Here is a 19,581-nt window from a genome sequence, read left to right as displayed (position 1 = left end):
GGGACGCTGCTTGATTCAAATCCTGCTTAGTTAGTAGAACTTAGACTGCAAATTTATTTTTTTTCTCAAGTAACCAACTCTGATCTCTATGCCTGCTACTTAGAATCACTTAACATCTATCTTTCTGTAGTTAATAAATCTGTTTTATATTTTACCTAAAACAGTAGGTGATGGTTGAAATGTTTGGGAAATCTCAGCTCAAGTTAACAAGGGCTTTTGCATGTCCACTACCATTTTGTCAGAGTGATGAACTACTTAATGAACTTGCACTGCCCAAGGGACCCCTGAGCAGTGTAAGACAGTAAAGTCCTAGGGTCCAAGGCTGGGGAGCTGGAGGGAATTGGCTGGAGTCTCTCTATAGTTGGTTCATGAGTGGCTGGGAGATCATTCGTGTAACACAGTTGGATGTGTCCCTGCCTGTGGAAGTCTGTATAAGTGCAGTACTTGTCAGAGGTTTTCACCTTGACATTACCATCACAGTGAGAGAGGCAGCCCAGGTTGGAGTGGGACAGAGAACTCAGCGGTTCCACAATCCAGGTTACACCCCAGGAACCCCATCACAATAGCTTTTGTCCGCATTTCTTCTATCACCATTAGGATATAACAGTCACAAGAAATATAGCCCAATAATTCTGATCTGTATATGCTGCAACATTTTGTAAATCGATTTCTATTAGAAGTGGTGTTGTAAAACATTTAAAAAAGACCCCGTTCTCCCAGTGTTATGACTAGCAGCCTGAAAGTTCACAGATTAAAAACATTTCTCTCTGTATATAATCTGTGAACTGAATTGTAAATAATAATTTAGACTTTCTGCATTGCCCTCTCTCCTGAAGGGATGCCAAAGCAATTTTATAGACTGTATACATAGATTGACCCTATACGAATCTGAACTAAAATGTAGCACTTACTTATCATTAAGCAATCACGCTACACAGAAGCTTAGGACAGTGAGTGTGAAATGATACCTTGTCCAGCTCAACCTCCAAGGAATGTTGTTTGTAATACTTTGGCAGAATGCAGTATCCAGATTTGGGCAGCTGGCCACAACACTGGGATTAACAGCCTTACTCTTGCAAAACAATCAAGCAAAAAGCGCAGTGGATTTTTTTAATGACAGATGGTCAGCAGGACAGTGGTTTTGCATCTTCAGAAGAGAATATCTCCCAACAGCACTGTGCCCCCTCTGAACCAAAGCTTCAACACTGCAATCCTGGCACAAAAAGAAGCAAGCTAACTAATGAATTGCCAGCACTACTTCTGGCAACACATAGTTAGACCTTGGAGAGCTCCCATTCAAATACTGACTTTGACCATCCTGGTTAGCTGTGTGATCTGATGAAAATGAAGCAGTAGGTGGTATAATAAGCTCATAAATGCTTCTTCTGTTTTCATCTTTCAGATGTCTGATATGAGTAGCATTTTACGGCTTTATTTTAATGACTGAAAAATACTGGTGAAAAGATTCTGTCACTGTTGGAAAATGCTGTTGCTTAATAAGCTTAACTTTTTCTTGTGTCTGATTCCATGTGTTGTCCATTTGTGCTTGTTTTGGGATCCCTGATTAGTTGAAAGAGGTATTTAAAATTAGTAACTGGCTCCCTCTGAGGAGACTGAGATGGTTCTGTTCTATATAGGTTCTTAGGCTAGCTTCATCACCACAGTATCTGCGTGCCTTTCAGTCATGCATTAAGCAGTTTGACTAACATTTGTCATATGTAGTTCCTTCTTGCTCTTATCCTCTCCGCCGGGGGATAACTGTGTGTGCGGTGCAGTATTTTATTTTTGGTAGGGTTTTGTATTTGTTTAAATGTACACACTGCTTGAGACATCTCAGGATGTTGAATTCTTGCTGCTAATGTAAGCTCCGTTAACTGGCATCAGGTCTCTCTGCTTCAGAATGTAGTATACAGATATCTTCTGCTTTTTGCTAAATCAACCAGCCATTGGTCAAGCTGACCTCTGCTGTCACAAATACTGGAGACACAAAGCTCTGGAGATGCTCATTTAAGGGTCTGCAGACTATTTGGCTCTTAAGCACTCAACTAAAGCCAAATTGCACAGATCCGCTAAGCTGATTTGGCTCTCAATGATCAAAGGTTTGCAGTCATTTCCTGTTGGAAATGTTTAAACCTGTGTACAAGTAACAACAGAGATTAATAGAATCCAAAGAGATCAGAGAGAACCTTTTTTCTATAGTCTAGTTTATTTTGTACAGTTATCAGCGCTTTGATTAGAGTCACTTTCTCTGTTTCTCTTTTATAGTCAGTGAGTTAGTTCTCCTGATTCTTCAAGGTTCTAAGCACCCTCAATTCCCATTGAGGGGGTGATGATGCTCATGGTGTTATGCAGTGGTTCTCAAACTTATTTGATCGGGCCGTCCTTCTTTGTGTCTGTAGTCATTTACCGGCCTCTGCCCTCACAAGTACATATATCAACACCCAGCTCTGAAGGCAGAGTAGAGAGCAGCGCCTGCTGGCCGAGGGCCCAGCTGTGAAGGCAGAGCAGCACCAGCAGCAGTGCAGAAGTAAGGGAGGCAATGTGAAAAGTGATATATGTAATGACTTTTCACAGCGGACGTATCACACCATTACCACCCTTACTTCTGCACTGCTGCTGCCACCCTAGGGCTGACAGTGGGAGCCCTGCTGCCTCCAGGTGAGGGATTGGGAGAGGAAAGGGAGCCTGAGCCCAGGATGCCTCTTGGTGAAGGATTGTGGGTGGGAGGAGGAAGGAGAGCCCAGGTGGAGGGGCTCCAGTTGTCAGCCCCGGGGCAGCGTGGCTCTGGCTGTCCTCTTTATCCCCGCTTCCTGGGTGTGCGTGCCCCTTCTGCATGAACCCCAGCCATCCAGGGCTGACAGCCAGAGCCCTTAAAGAAAAAAACAACCCCCCCCCCAAACCACACAGCTTGTACCTCCCTTGACACATTCTTGTGCCTGCCTTGGGAGGCCTGTCCCATAGTTTGAGAACCTTTGGTATAATGGGATCAGGCCCTGTGTCAGATTCTACTGGGAGAAGGAAGATCTTTTATAGTTCCATAGTCAATTTACTGTTTCCTGATATTGATACAGTGCTGATTTTTAGTTACCTTCCTGCCAGCATCTCATTGTCTCCCAAAAGTGTATGTTTTTATCTCTGGAACATTTTAGCTTGTAATTTTCTCTTGCTCTTCATCTTATACATTCATGTCACTGAATCCAGAATTTAATGGGAGCAATCAGTTAGCCTGTGAAAATAATGAGGAAACATTTAGCTTGTTGCTACTCTGTTAAAGATCTTTTGGTTTTTTTTTGTTCCTTGAGTACCCTAGGTTATCTGTTGTTCCTTTAAAGAAGTAGTTTTTATGTAATTGTTTCAATGGGATTCTGCAGTAATTTCAGAACATGTATTATCAGCTTATGTGTTTTGAGGTTAAGTACTGCTGGAAGCTGTAGATCAGTCCACCTGAGATTTATCTTTAAGGCAAAAATTTTCAATTATAAAATTCAAATAAGTCCTTTAGTTTCATGAAGCTTTGGAAATGTATGCCATAATGTAGATAGCGGGCAGAAAATATAACACCGTTGACCCAGGGTGCCTCACAAAATTGTGCCCTATTGAAATTCAGTTGCCTATAGGATGTAGCCTACTGGCACACAAAACACTGCACAGGAGTGGTCGGGAGGGAATTGCTAGCTAGATGTACCAGGCAAACTGCTTTCCTTACTGGAGCTTTAATGTCCACACAAAGAGGCCTGATCTTGTTTTTAAGACTTTATCTGCAAGACCCCCCGGGATCACATTCTGATATCTGTTCTCACAATGAGTTGGACTTTACTGTGAGAATCATCCCCTCCAGTGGGACTAATTGTGGAATATGGTGCTACACAACATGGATAAAGGATCCACAATTAACTTGCAGGGTCTTTGCTTTGCTCTGTCTGGGCCTGATTTTGGGAAGTGCATACCAATGCGGGTTCTAGACACCTCCCAAGATTAGATTCGTGTGTTATGTTGTCCTTTCCAGGGTATTTACTTACAGTTAGTATCATTATTAAAGGACATCATCACTAATTCGTGGCTTTTATGATGATTGTTCACTTATCCCTGAATCACCTCTTTGCTGTCTCCCATGGTGTCCCTCATGCATGGGAATAAATCCCAGTCAAAATCCATAAATCCAGTGCCTTATTTCCTTCAGGATTCTCCTTAAAACTTGCTCCTTTGGTAATGCAATCAGCAGTCTGCAACCTTACAAGGTTGAGCATGTGGCCTTTTGTGATTACTGTTCTAAGAGGCTAAGAATTGTGCACATCCTGTTATTGGGTTACTCTGTTTCCCCTGTTCTCCACCTCACCCCCTTGCCTACCTGTTGTGTCTCATCCACCCATTATGTCTTTTACACAGTAAGATCTTTGTGGTAGGAACTGTCATTTTCTATAGGTTTGTACAGTGCCTAGCACAGTGAAGCCCCCTACTTGGTTGGCTTTAAGAGGCCTACTGCCATATAAATGTTTAATAGTAGTGATAGTGGTTTAAATTGAAATGATAAATAACTCCTGTAACTGGCCTGTGACTTTAGACATCAACAAGAGATGCATAGTTAGAAGTAAAATAATAATACTAATAATTAATAGGGTTTTTTCACTCAGCTTTTGTTATATACTGAAGTCTCTTTGGAGCTTTGCAGACGTTTCCTGCACAGGTAAGACAGACTGTTCCAGGTATCCACAGTGCATCAGTTCAGAGAGTTGGTTGCTGGTAGTAACTGCTTCCTTCATTTCACTCCAGCTGTTTTCTGTTGGCCTCAAATCAGATGCCTGTGTTGTCCAATGCACCACATTGCTTTGTTTCTCTTCCAGAGGACTGTATACATTCTAATATGCACTTTGGGTGGTAGTTTTATTTTGCACCAGAACAATCTTGTAAGTTTCCTTCCTGACAGGTTATTTTGATGCTTCATTGTTCTCAGTGTGCTGCAAGCGTACACGATGCTTTATGAAACATAAAAAGGAAAAGGTCTCCATCCTAAATAATATTGACACTTAGCACCAAGTGCTTTTTATCTGTACATTTTGAAGGTGGGCAGTAACCATTATTATCCCAACTTTACAGCTAGGATAGCTTGGGCAAGTAGATGTTTAAGGCCTGAACTAAATTTGGTGGAAGTGGATGGTATCTACCTGTATCCTTTTAAAGTTCTGTCTTGCCCAAGCTATAGTGTAGTTATATAAGTCCAGCTACACTGCAACTTCTGTGGTGTTTTAACTGGGACAGTTACATTGTAGCAGAGTCTCCTGACTGTTTTATAACCACAACTTGGAGAAAGCTAAGCCAAACCGTTTTGAGCACTGAAATAGAATGCGGACTTGACTCTACAATGTAGTGTCAAAATAGAAATTGGGAGACTTAGCAAAGTATGCAGCAGTACAGCAAAGAGCAATATGGAAACAGATGGCAGAGAAGCCTAAAGAACAATGTGGAGTGAAGTACCGTTGAGGTCAGAGCTCTGTTTTCTTCAGGCTCCCTAGTGGTCCACTGCTCCGTTCCCTTTATTTCCAACTAGTTGAGGGGGTAATACGCCCTGAATCATTTCACAGATCTGTGTCTCCCTGGTCAGCTGAAAACCATGTGAATATTTTACTTTTTCTATTTTTGTTTTCCTATATACATTTGCAATCTTTTGAGGATAACTAAATTCAGGTGTCTAATGACATAACTTCTTTTTCTTTACAGTTTTAATTACTGCTAAGTAATGTTCCTGTTCTTTAATTCCAGGAGTTTACAGCAATATGGGGAACTGCTTAGTATACAAAATTAGTCAATTAGAGTGGCAATTTTTCATTTCCATAAACTACCAACACAGAAAAGTTGGAGTTGGAGAATCAAAACTAGTAATACTGTTTTACTTACTCAATATTTACAACAGCATCATCCATCTGGGAAACTCAAAGCCACTTAAAAATATTTGCTGAATTAAGCCTCCCAAATATTTAGGGATGTATTCTATCTCTCTCTCTCACCAGCGCTCTCTCTCTTTTACAAATGCATAAACTGAGATACAGATAAGTTAAGTAACTTGCCAAGGTAGCACGGACGGTTTTTGTTGGAGCTGTAACTTCCAGCTTTCTAAATGTGTACTTAAATTCTCAATCTTAAATGTTACATTAACATTCTTTTCTCCCACTGAATATGCTTTATCTACTCTTGCAGCTATAGAGAGAGGAGCCCAAGTTGCACTAGGATCAATGGGACTCCACCGTGTGTTGAGGAGGACTTAGGGAGCCCATAAGGGAGTCCGCCTCCTCTGTGTGCTGCAGGGATGTTCTGGGCATTCCAGCCCAATGGGATTTCTGCAGTGTGCCATGGAGATGGAGTTGATAGATCCACCTTTAACTGGATTCTTCAGCTGCTGACTCCTGCACAATAAGGGCTCAGGGGAAACTGGGAGGTGACGGGGAGAGGATTCACTTGCCTTTTGTGTCAAACTCACTTACCCAGGCTTTGTGTGGGGTGAGGGTGAAGATCTAGCCCTAAGGAATATTGAGCAGAAACACTCAGTATATCCTTTTCATGCAATTTTTTTGCATATCGATTGCCCATGAAAAAGGAATGGGAACAATCTTACTAATGTTTCTTCTTTATGTGGAAGTTTTGAGGAGTTCTCAGATACTGCAGGATGGGTGTCTTGGAAATGATATGTGTATAATGTATTCCGTTTTATGAATGCAGTCTTTCTCTTTCCCTCTAGCTTCTTGCTTCCTTGTTTTAAGGCTCAGCGGCACCGATAGCCAGCAGGTGCTTTTGTGGCACAGCAGCATTATGAAAGCCAGCAAAGCGGCTGTTGTAAACTTTCTGAGCAGTTTGTGTGAGCAGAAAGTGGGGATGATTCTTAGGAACCGTAAATCTTGCTTTCTCTTTCTGTGTAACATCTATTATGGTCTTCAGTGTCCCTTTTGGTAGCTGTGATGTTAACGCCTACCCCGAGTCAGCATGTCAGTTGAAGCTCAGAGAAGCAATTTGCCAGGCCCAGTGTATTTCCAAGTACTTTTTCTAGCTGATCATCTCTTAATATCTTTAACTACTGCAGTAGTTATCTGTTATGTTGCTGCATCACATGACAAATGAGTCTGTTTTCTCTTGTTGTTGAATAATAGGAGAAGCATTCAGTGTCATTTCTATCATGGCTGTGAATAGGTGTTTATTGGCTTCTGAAGGAATTATGAGTTTTGTGGTGTGGTGTCCTTGTTTTTAACATCTGCCAACAGGGTGTTTTGGTCCTTCACAGCACAAATAGAAAGAATTTACATCCTGGTTTTAGATATAGTGCTGCATGCAGCAGATGCAAATGTTAAGGAAGGCTTGCGGCAGGGCAGGACAAGGGTTTCATCGGCAGGTAGTGATCGATCTATCAGGGATCAATGTATCGTGTCTCATCTAGACGCAATACATCGATCCCCAAATGTGCTTCCCGTCGACTCCGGAACTCCACCAGGGCGAGAAGCAGAAGTGGAGTCGACGGGGGAGCAGCGGCCATCGATCCCGCCCTGCGAGGATGCAAAGTAAGTCAATCCAAGTCTATATAAGATATGTCGACTTCAGGTACGCTATTCTCGTATTCTCGCTATTCTTCCCCCCCACCCGCTCCGGTGTAGACCAGGCATTAGTATAGTCGTGTACCTTCTTCCATTGCTGGTAATGTTTATTCAGTAACAGAGGCAAATGGCAAAAGCTGTGACTTTGCAGTTGGACAGTAATGTGAATATAATTAGTGCAATCTGCTTGCACTGTTTACTCTTTAGCTGTCACTAAGGTAAATCCATTAATAGATTATGTTAAATGGAAGAGGGAACCTTCTCATAGCTCTTATCTACTGTGTTGCATTTTCAAAGCATTGTAAATATCAACCATCATAGTACCATAGAAATATAGGGCTGGAAGGAACTTTGAGAGGTCCTCAAATCCAGGCCCCTGCTCTGTGGCAGGACCAAGTAAACGTAGACCATCAGCATTCGTTGGTGAGAGAGAACCTTTGAGAAAATGTAGGCTTTGTGTGTAACTCTGAAAATGATGAAATTAGTGTTGGATTCTGATTTCTTCTGGTAGCTTCCTATAATTAGAAATTCTCCTCTAGAACACTTGGCCCCCTTGAGAATTTCACTCTGGGTTTTATGAGCTGGAGCATTCTGGCTGACTGCAGCTTTTTGAGGGTCATTGGTGAAGAGCTGTTCTCTGAGATAACTAAGCCAATTAAGGGCCTTTACGATTAGGATCAAGACCTTGAAATATACATGGGATATCATGGGAAGGTTCTGATGTGTTCAGACTATCAATGTGCAGTATTGTTAATATGTTCTTGGAGTCAGTGGTGGGCTTCTCTGTGTTGCATGAGCTGGAGTTTCAATGAGGCCTGTTCCCCCACCTCAGATTGAGAGTGGTGCAGTGGTCTAACCTGGAGGTATGAGAACATGGATCACTGTCTTGTTCATCTCAGAGGAATGGGTGCAGTTTCCTGGCTAGTTGGAAATATTGTCATTTGCTGTCTGTGTGGAGCAGTGATGAGTCCAATAAAATCCTAAGACTGAGACATTGTACTATTTTGACAATTCAGGGGCATAGGGCTTATATTTGTGATCTTAGCTAAGGCACTGAACTAGGTTGGACTCTGTATTTACTTCCTGGCCGTGACCTTGGTCAAATAGTTAATCTCTGCGTACCTCTGTTTCCTACCCATAATATGGGGATTGTAACACATTCTTTCTCGCACCATTTATTATTATTTTTGTTTATTTAGACTGTAAACTCTTTGGGGCTTGAACTATGTTACTATGTGTTTTTACAGCACCTCGCACAATGGCGCCCTGTTCTTAGTTAGAGCTTCTAGGTGCTACAAATTATTATACAAGTAAGAACCAATTAAGTTGAGAACGTTGTGATCTGTTTGTGGTCTATTTATTTATAAACAAAAAAAGGTCAAAATGAGTTGAATAAATTTATTTGTGCGAATGATGACAACCGTATCTGTTGAAAAGGATAAATGTAGATGGGCATCGCCATACTGCATTCTGGTGACATAGAAGCCTGTGGTATATCCTGACCTCACTGAGACTTCTGTAGTCTAATCATTACTCATTAACTCTTTTAACGTACTGCATGGCTTCTGAGAGCGGCATTGGTCCAGTTTTGATCTGTACCTCTCCTGGAGGATACAGAGACTTTTTTTGGTTTTTAACAAGCTACTTACTTTCTCATGGTGGGCAGTTAAACTCTGTTATGAGATCATGAACTCCTGGTCTGTGTTTCAGGTCAATATTTTTTTAAAAGTAGGATGAACGTGAAGGGAATTTATTTAAAAAAAAATCTGTTAAACTGGGAGCTTGTTATAGCATGTAAAATGGGATGTAGGTGTGTCCTCTAGCACCACAGTGATGTTCTTTTAATCTTCTGGAAGAGTCTGTGGCACTGCTGTTCTAAGTTATTAGCATTGTAGACAGAGAGATGAAAAATCAAAGAATTAGATAAACTAAAGATGGAAGAAGGACCTGTGAGGTCACCTGCTCCATCTCCCTGTGAATATTTTTGAATGATTTTTATTGTGTGAAGGGAAGCTAAAAGAACAACCATGAAATAAGAAGAAGAATTGAAGGTAAGTAGATTATAAAGCAACAGTCGTCATACCACACAAGATTTAAACTACAACCTTTTATAGTCAAGGGTGTTGAGAGGTGTGGCCAACTTGGCTTAGCATCAGAGACCCCATATCCTGTCTGAGTGCTCCTCTCATCTATAACGTAGGTTAGAGAGAATTGACGAGCAATATCTCACACTGAAGCATGATACAATGATTCCCCAAAAGAGTGTCTCAGGATATGAAGGAAAGTACTCCCGTCATCATCACTCAGCAGTTCTCCACAAATATAACTTGTATTCTTCCCTATAAACTATTAATAGAGTACATTTAAAAAACCAAACAAACCAGCCCCTGAGCCTTACTGCCTCTATTTATTTTGCATAGAATGGATGCAAATTTTACCCTTTAATCTTATGGGCAACTAAAGTGTGCCTCCTATTACTTGCATGCTTAACACACATTATTAACCTTTATCTAAGGTACTTACATGCCCCCCGTTACCATAGTATCTCAGATCCTCACAGTCTTTAACAGATTTATTATCACAGTACCTCTGTGAGGTAGGGAAGTGCTGTTATCTTCACTTTATAGATGGGTAGGTGAGACACAAAAGTTAAGTGACTTGCCCACGGTCATACAGAATGTCTGTGGCAAAACAGAGACTTCAACCCAGTTTTCCCACGGCCTAGGCTGGTGCCCTACCCACTGGACCATTGTCCCTCTAAACTTCTCCCTGACTTTTTATGTTATATAGCATCTAGGAAGTACTGGTGTACAGTTCTTTCAGCAGTTGTATTATCCAAAGCTTTATAGTCTTCTGCATGGCCTTATTTCCAATGGCTTCCCTGTTCTGTAAAAAACCTTGATGTGCCGAGTTTGAGAAGTGAGAAGGGAGTGAAAAAATAATGTAAGGGTGGTGGTGGTGGTGGGGTTTATAGGCACTCCCAATCATTCATTTGTATCTACACAAAACCTTGCCCACTGAGTTCCACAAAACATCCTGTTTAAAAAAGAAAGCAGAATGAAGCAAATAGATCATGGGATCTCGGCCGAGCCATTTGTGTTTTTCAGTCAAGGAGAGGGTCCCTTTCACCATCTGCAGCTATGCACTATTTTGAAACCAATTCTGCAGATAGAAGTGAGAGCACTACAAAATAAAGGGGGCTTGTTGGGTACAAATAATTCTGTGTTAAACCCTTTGTCATTCCTATTGAAAGAGGTGTGGAATGAGTAACAGTTTTTGAAAGCGCATACGTCCTGGCAGTGGCTATTTTGCAGGGGTTAGCGCTTCAGCTTTCTGCCCTGCTATGTGGTTTTCCTAGAATATACCATGTATCTAGGATTTGTTTCTGCTGCCCTCCTCAGAGGAAGGCAGCAGGATAAGAGCTGTATAATTGCAACCTCTTTTTTTTTTTTTCTTGCCACGTCCTTGTTGGTCTAGAATACTTATTACCTCTTGGCTTTAAGATACCCTTGCTGTAGTCTTGGGACAGTTACATCACTTGAGGTGTTTTTTAAAAAGGAGAGAGGGTGCAACTGCTGTTTGCTTTCTCTGAAAGAAAGGAGTAAGGGAAATGGAAGGTTTGGCCCCATCTTTGCTGGCAGTAACTTTCTCTCAGGGGTGGGAGAGTGTTTCCTGTTTGTATTTTTAGTGCTTTGTCCAGTCTTGTTTTAGATAACTCTCCCGATATGTTTTCTACCACTTTCCTTAAGAGATTATTTCACAATCTAGCAGATCTTGTTAGGGAATTTCTCTTTAATATTTAGTGTTTTTTCCTTACTCTTAGTTACTGAAGTTACTGTCTTGTTACACCCTAAATAGTGTTTCTCTCATTGGTGTTTTCATCTTCCAAAGATGTGTAAACAGGTCTCTTACCTTCCTGTCAATCCTGCTGTTCCTATTGCTGCCAGATGACAAGTCAATTTCCCCAATAACTGGTCGCATTTTCTTACTTCTGTTATTTCCAGAGATACTGGTTTTAGTTTTTGTCTAGACTTCATTATTTTAACAAGTCCAAAGTGAAAGCCAGATTGTACAGTAGTAGGGAGCAGCAGCATTCAGTGATTTTATTTTATTTTATTTTTTTCTTCAAACCACATTACCTGCTGCTCTGAAATATCTGAGTATCTCTGGCAAGGAATAGAAGAGCACTTTCACTCCTACAGCTTGGTTATTTGCATTCTGCTTTTACAGCTGAGAGTGAGGGCTGTGTGTGCTGTGTCTTAAAAGGTGTAAGCCTCTCTCATCACGTGTACTAAGTTCCCTGTATAATAATATACGTCCAGATTTTCAGTTCTGTAGTGTCTCGGCTTAAATTTTCAAAAGCAGTTAGTGATTTTGGATACCTCAATTTTTGTATTCACGATCTGAGACCCCTTTAAAGAGTGTCCTTTTCAGAGGATGGGCACGCAGCACTTCTTGAAAGTCAGGTCTATTTCAGGTTTCTCAATTTGGACACTCAGACTCATTCTGCAATTAAAATAGTTCAAAATTCTTAGTCGTGTTTATAACCCTCACATACCACAGTGTGAGAACCTAGATAGATAAATTCTATGGGCTTAGTGGGGGTTATATGAAGTGTGCCTGCTGTTCCTCCTGGTTGTGAAGATATACCCAGTCGGTCAGCTGCTATCTCGCTAATAGCGTAGTTTAACTCTCTCCAGCGAAACCAAAAATTCCAGCTCTTCCAGGGTAACAAAAAGTGACACAGAAATCTAAATGAAAATTCAAACCCTTCTCTTTCTGGGTCATAGCCCTCCCTCAGGGGTCTGTTTAAATATTCATCCCTCTCCAGGGTATAACAAAGGTTATCCTAAATGCCAGCATTTTTACAAACAAATGTTATAGTTATGATCTGTTAAAATCTGGCTATTGATAGTGATTATCCAAAGCCATGTCCTGATTATCTTGGTGAGCCTTTTTGGTAATGTCACATCTATGCACCAATTCCTCAATTCTTCTTGTCAGAAGAGAATCCCTATGACTTATGCAAAATAGGTAGGAGAACATAGGACAAAGAATTGGGGGCTGGGGAGAGGGGAGATTTTTCTTTCCCACCCTAGTTCCATTCCATTTCACCAGCCTGGCTGGTGACCAGGTAATGGATTAATGACCGATTAGTGGTAATGAGAAAAACATACTTAAAAATAAAACTCTTAGAAGCAAGGAAGATAATAAAGGAAGCTAGAAGATCTTTGTCTCATGCAAAGAACTGTTGTTGCTGGATCTCAACTAAACTTTATACAAACATGTTTACCAGAGGTCCTCTTCAGTCAATGGCATTTGAAGAATAACATAGTGGCTGCTTTCCAGCCAATAGTGTACTTCAGATTTAAGAGTCCCTGTGCTGATAAATCACTTCTAAACATTGCTGTTGTTTTGACCTTTGTTGTTAGGACTCTCTCCACCAGTGATGATGTCGAGGACAGAGAGACTGAGAAGGGCCGTCTGGAAGAAGCTTATGAGAAGTGTGACCGGGACTTGGATGAGCTTATTGTTCAGCACTACACGGAGCTCACCACAGCTATCCGCACGTACCAGAGCATCACGGAGCGAATCACCAACTCACGCAACAAGATCAAGCAGGTGAAAGGGCAGGCAGCACTGTCTGACATCTCTCCCTTTCTTTCCCCCTACCTCTGCGCTCGCCATAAAAGGCTTTGTGTGTTCAAATCTGTTTCTGCATTACATTTCCACCTTTGCCCTTGTTCCTGTCCCTTCTGTGTTAAAATTAAAATTGACGTATCAAGGTTTTCATTCAGCCCTTACTTCTCTAGTCCTGTCTCCCTTCTACTTTATATCATTTTGTGTTGAACCAAATGTTGAATGGGGAAGATGCCATTACCTGCCAGCTTTGAAACTACCATCAGAGTTATTTAAATAGGTCAGATTCTCCGCTAGTGTAAACCAGTGAGGGCCTGGCCTGATTTGTTGTTTGACCCAGCAGCAGATCACCCAAATCTATACAGCTAAAACCTCTCCCATCTAGTCTATTCAGGTTCTTATATTGTGCCCATCAGAATGATCTCTGATCACCTGCCACCTAGGTCATCTCATTGACTCATCAGATGTCTACTGGCCCACTGAATATGAATTTTAAGGTTATTTGCATAATCAAGTCTTGAGCTGTGCCTCCTGGTGTTCCTATATTTTGAATACTGTATTATCCTAAAATTTATTACTACTCTTGTAAATAACAGTGACACTCCTAGCACTGGTGAGGGCTTACTCTTTGCTGTTCTCTACCCCCAGTTCTGATTATTATCCCAGTTGATGAATTCGCCACTCTCCCAGCCCTTGTTTACTTTCTCTGTGGATTGCTGTACTTAAGCCTTGCACAGTAGGTACATAAATTGTTCCATTGTCTGGCTAGCGCTGTGGAGATCATGACTTGAAACCTTTCAGAGCAGTGCTCCAGAAGCAGTCAGCTATGACCCTTCTGAGGCAGCACACTGACTCTTCTGGTTTTTCAAATTCATTTAGCATTTTCAAAGCGAATGAGACCTCTCTGATCCCTTCCAGGGGTAAGAGTTCATTCTAAGGATTTATGTACAAAGCCTGACTCTGTGAAGGCCCAGATCAATAATCTTAAACTTGAAATAAACTATAGCCCATTTTCACCAAATATGCTAAGTTTTGCAGAGGTCAAAAACAATTGTATAGGGACAATGACATTCCCATCTAAACTAATCACTATGGTGGGTGAAGGACCTTTGGATATTTGTTTTCTGATTAGCTTTAGTCAACATGTATTGAAGGAACTTTGCCCTAATCTCATGCTAGGCACCAGATATGATGCTAGACTCTGTGCCATTAGTCTATATTATGCTGTCAAGCTTTCCATTTTGATGTTCCTCTCCTTTGTTATAGGTTGATGTTCGTATTGCAACAAACTTGGGCAGAAACATTTGTGCAAAAGCAAAATGCTTTGTCTGTGTTCAGTAGTCCAGATATCATCTGTGTTTGTGAAACAACTATTTTTCTCAGCTAATATTTGTCCAGGCACCGAATCTTGTGGGGATGTGTCAGGGCCTGATTCTGATCTCATTTATATGGGTTTTACTCCCATATAACCCCATTGACTTAAATGGCATTACAGGGTCACGAAAGAGGAAAAGATGGGGCTGAGGAAGAATATGCTCTTCCTTAAAATACATCTTCAGGTGTTCACTCTATCATCTTTCATATCTCTCCTCCTGCCTACCAATGCTGCTATCTGCCTCTTAAATTAACAGGGAAAAATTAAAAACTTCTCAAGGCAAAGCTGCTCTCTGGATCACTCGTTTATTTTGTGCTCGGACAAGGACATCAAGTTTCAAACATTTCGTTCATTTCCATGGACTGTTTGGCCTTTCTTAAAGTGATCATCATTTTGTACAAGGAACCAACAATGCTGCTAAGGCTAAGATGAGACTGTCTAGTTTAAGGGCTTTTCTTCGCTACCCACTGGATTGGCGGGCAGCGATCAATCCAGCCGGGATTGATTTATCGCGTCTCACATAGACGCGATAAATCGATCACTGAGCGCTCTCCCGTCAACTCCGGTATTCCACCAGAATGAGGAGCGCAATGGGAGTTGATGGGAGAGCATCAGCTGTCGACTTACCACAGTGAAGACTCTGCAGTAAGTAGATCTAAGTATGTCAACTTCAGCAACGCTATTCACATAGCTGAAGTTGCGTATCTTAGATCGAGCCCGCGCAGTAGTGTAGACAAATGCTAAGATATGCAACAGGGCCTGTGCCCAAGAAGTGCTGTGTTTGGCATTCAGTTTTTCTCTGCTGTTGAGACATGTTATGGAGCATGAAATGGTTGAGGTTTTCCCAGTGCCTGAAGATATTTGAAGGAGAGTCTGTTGGGTCCTGTGCCATCTAGAACCTTTTCTTTGAAGTGGGGCTTTAATGTGTACACTTCAGCTTATGGTCCTGTTGTGTATTAATTGACCTATTAGCTGTTGTCTTTCTTTTGGTCCTTCTGTATGTTTCAGGAAGTCTCCTCACTTCATCCAAAGGAGAATAGAAGGGAAAAAGGTGAAGTTGAAGCGTTGTTGTTGTAGGGCCTTAAAGACTCTCTAACTTGAAATCCAAGGGCCTCTCTGCATTTGTAATTCAGTTATGTTAGTGAGAGTTCTGCCTAAGAAGGGCTTGGGCCCTAAATAGTCATAGTTTATCACTGAAGCCAGATAATTGGTATAAATGCTGTGTGTGAAGTGGTGGCTAATTGCTTACTGAGTTTAAGGCACTTAAATGATTATCCATTTATGGCATAGAAAAATGGCGTTGTACTGACCTTATCCCAGGAATTTAGGAAAGTTGGCAGGCTTGAAAAAAGGGTGAGATTAGTAGTTCTGGCCTGGGACTAAAGTGCAGAGACATTCCTGATTCCTGTCAGTAGCAATGTGATAGAAAAGCAAGAACTTCTTTGACAATCTGCAAGAGATGGCTTGAGATTTTAAAACAAAGTGAATGGCAGGCATTGCACTGCTTTTTCTGAGTGTTATAGTGTCATGATATGTAATGAAGATGCTGGGTTGAATTTTATCCTACTTAGAATCCATTTTGACGTTCTTTCAGACATCTTGTTAGATAAACGCCATCTCTTGCTAACAAACCTGGTGTCACCTGATGTGACCAGGGTCTCAGGAGGGGCCATGCTGACCCCAAAGAATGGGGTAGACAGTCCTCAAAACTGGAAGTTATTTCTAATACTTAGATTTACCAAGCCAGCAACAAAACAGCTTCTGCAATACCTTATTGATTACTAAGAAGCCAGAAGTACAGTTCTCTTAAAGCAACCCAGCATTGTGCTCCCACCCAGACAGCCATGTCAAATATGATGAGGATTACCGAAAATCCTGTTCATCATATAAAAGTTCTACCAATCGCCAAAAGTTTGGACACATTACCCACCGAGTTAATGAATACTTCAGATCTTACCCAACTGGCATATAGCCAATTCTTATTAACAAAACTAAAATGTATTAAAAAAGAAGAGAGAGAGTGCGTGTTGGTTAAAAGATCATTATACCTATAGGTACGAATAAAGTTCTTAGGTCAGTTCATGGTAGAGATGGTGAGCTTCAGAGTTGCAAAAATTTCTTTCGGAATTAGTTCCATAGGTCATAGTTCAATGCCCAATGTCAGGGTGACCCAGTCTGGAGCTGGGGACCTCAGTCTTGCGACTCAAACTTCCGCTGATGAAGCTTAGGCAGAGCTGAGGTAACAGGCCCAAGGCCCAAGAGTTCTTTTCATAGATTCTCGGCAGCCTCTTGACAGCAGGCATTCCTTGGGTACAACATTGTGGCTTTGAAGTAGAATCACCTATTTCCTATGTATACACAGGTAACTAGTTGCATTCATCAGCATAAGGTGATTATCCATTAAGCAGTTCATAGACAGTTTGCTACAGACTTCAAAGAGAAATATAGACAATGAAATTATTACACTCTATTTTCATTTAAATGTTAATATTCCCTTTTGATCTCTGAATCAATGGATATAAGAACTGACAGGAACCCTCTGTTTACATGGTTAACATCTAACAAGATATAAGCAAACACTTACAATCCATATTACCTCTAATTCTCTCACAGTACAGATTCACATTTCAAACCTCATGTCTATGGCTATGTTAGCTATTTATAAGGAATAGTCCTAATTACCATCTATAAAGATTGAATTTGGGTCATTTAGCCTGCTAGTTGCTTAACTCTTTCTGGTTTAATGTCACACCTGAGCTACTGGGCTAACAGGGATCCTCCTGTATAGTCCACTTTCAGAAAATGAAGAAACAGCTAGAAAAGAGGAGGAGGGAGAGATGCCACAAAAATTTAATAGGCAGACAGAAAATGTTTACAGAGGAACAGAATAGGAGCTATTTATTTACTTACACTAAACAATTGGCTTCCTGTTTCATGCCTAAATGCTGAATAAATGTTGGAAACAGCTGCAAGTAACTCTTTAGTCTTGGTGTTAAGATGAACATGTGTGGAATCCCATTAAGGCTACTCCAGTAAAGCATACACTAATAGCACAAAACTTGAATTAAGCCCCAACACCTAGCTTCACTTCATTTCCCCTATGGTTCTGTCATTATTTAGGGTGATTATATGATTCCCCTGTGCTAGAGAGGAATAATAGGCTGGTTTTTAAAAAAAGTGTGGATTCGATTGTTGCCATTTGAAACTCCTGTTAAAATGAGTGAGTAAGGGGAAGTGCTGACCATATGGCAGGCTCCAAGAGAAAGTGCATTAGACTGACCTCATCTTCAACATGTTGCCTTGTAGGTGAAGGAAAATCTCCTGTCATGCAAAATGCTGCTGCACTGCAAACGGGATGAGCTGCGCAAGTTGTGGATAGAAGGAATTGAGCACAAGCATGTCCTGAATTTGCTGGATGAGATTGAGAACATCAAGCAAGTGCCCCAGAAGCTGGAACAATGCATGGCCAGCAAGCACTACCTCAATGCAACTGACATGCTGGTAAGATGTGATACCTAACATTGATGGTCACCTGTACATTAGAATCAGCTAATTCAGCTCTTTAGGTAAATAGATCTTTCTCTGTGTGCCCCCTGCTTGCCCTTCTCTTGCACTATTATTCTCTTTTATCCTGTTCTGTCACTCACTCTGTGCTGGATCTTCAGCCTGTCAACCTCTTTGGCTTCTTTGCTGCCCTCACCCTTTCCTGACATGGACTCTGGGTTTCTAATCTCTCTTCCTCCCCTTGTCTTTTGTCCATGGTTTTTTGAAACCACCTTCTTTTTTGCACTGAATTGATTCCTTTCCTTTCCTTCTGTCATTGTGCTCCTTGCCATGCTGGGATTCCTACTGCATTCATGACCTTGGTTCTTATTCTCACTGATTTTCCTCCACTGTAAGATCCTTCTCTCAGCTCCATCTATTTCCTTTCCCTTATATCTCCTCCCTCACTGGCTCTTGTGCTATCACCCTGGCCATCTCTCCTCCACCTTTCACTCTGACAGAACCATAGGACTGGAAGGGACCTCAAGAGGTCATCTAGTTCAGTCCCCTGTACTCATGACAGGACTAAGTATTATCTAGGCCATTGCTGACAGGTGTTTGTCTAACCTGCTCTTAAAAATCTCCAATGATGGAGATTCCACAGCCTCCCAAGGCAATTTATTCCAGTGCTTAACCACCCTGACAATTAGCAAATTTTTCCTAAGGTCCAACCTAAACCTCCCTTGCTGCAATTTAAGCCCATTCATTCTTGTCCTAGCCTCAGAGGTTCAGAACAATTTTTCTCCCTCCTCCTTGTAACAATCTTTTATGTACTTGAAAACTGTTATCATGTCTCCTCTGTCTTCTCTTCTCTTCTCCAGACTAATTCTTCTTTCCAGACTAATCCTCTTCTTGTAACTACCTTTTCGGTCATGTGCCTCCACCTCCTCTGCTGAGATTTTGCCAGTTTTTTTTAGAAAAAAAGAAAATTGAATCTTGCCAGCAAGAATTTTCCTCCTCCCTTTCCCATTCTCTCTCCCATTTCCCTTTCTCCAACTAGCAGGCCTCTGCTTTTTCATTCATCACAGAGAAGAAGAGGCTTCTTGCTTCACAACTCAAGTCTCTCGTTTACTATTTCCCTCTAATTCCTCTATCGGTGCCCTTGCTTCCATTTCTTCCCACCTCCTGTAATTCTCTGCTCTTTCTCCATCCCTCTTATTTAAGTGTTCTTTCTCCGAGGACTCATTTTCACCTGCTTTACAAGCACACTTTTCATCCTCAGTCATGAGGAAGCCTCCCTTCACCCGCACCCCCTTCTCCAGTTACTGTCCTATTTCTCTCCCTTCTTGTTTCCAAAAACCTAGGGCATGGTTCCTAGACTTCATGACCAATCTAGGTTCCACCCTCTGCCAAAACTACCCTTTCTTTACCAAAGACACTGGTAACCTTCTGCAAGGAGTGGGAGTTTTCTCTGTTCATATTGTTCTTGCTACCTCCATGGAATTATGT

General features: G+C 41.4%; 1 protein-coding gene across 4 annotated transcripts in view; it reads left to right on the top strand.

Moving 5' to 3' along the window:
- Positions 1–19,581, top strand: part of EXOC4 (exocyst complex component 4) — a 619,611-nt gene that overhangs the window by 9,707 nt on the left and 590,323 nt on the right. For all 4 annotated transcript variants that reach the window (XM_050936809.1, XM_050936810.1, XM_050936811.1 and 1 more), the window contains exons 2-3: positions 13,007–13,196; positions 17,896–18,090. In XM_050936809.1, coding sequence (XP_050792766.1) covers positions 13,007–13,196; positions 17,896–18,090 — 385 coding nt within the window. The remainder of the gene's footprint in view (positions 1–13,006; positions 13,197–17,895; positions 18,091–19,581) is intronic.

Source organism: Gopherus flavomarginatus, chromosome 1 (assembly GCF_025201925.1).
Source record: "Gopherus flavomarginatus isolate rGopFla2 chromosome 1, rGopFla2.mat.asm, whole genome shotgun sequence".
Classification (NCBI taxonomy): Eukaryota; Metazoa; Chordata; order Testudines; family Testudinidae; genus Gopherus; species Gopherus flavomarginatus.
Note: the sequence above shows the minus strand (reverse complement) of the source record. Positions and strands in the feature narration are given on the sequence as shown.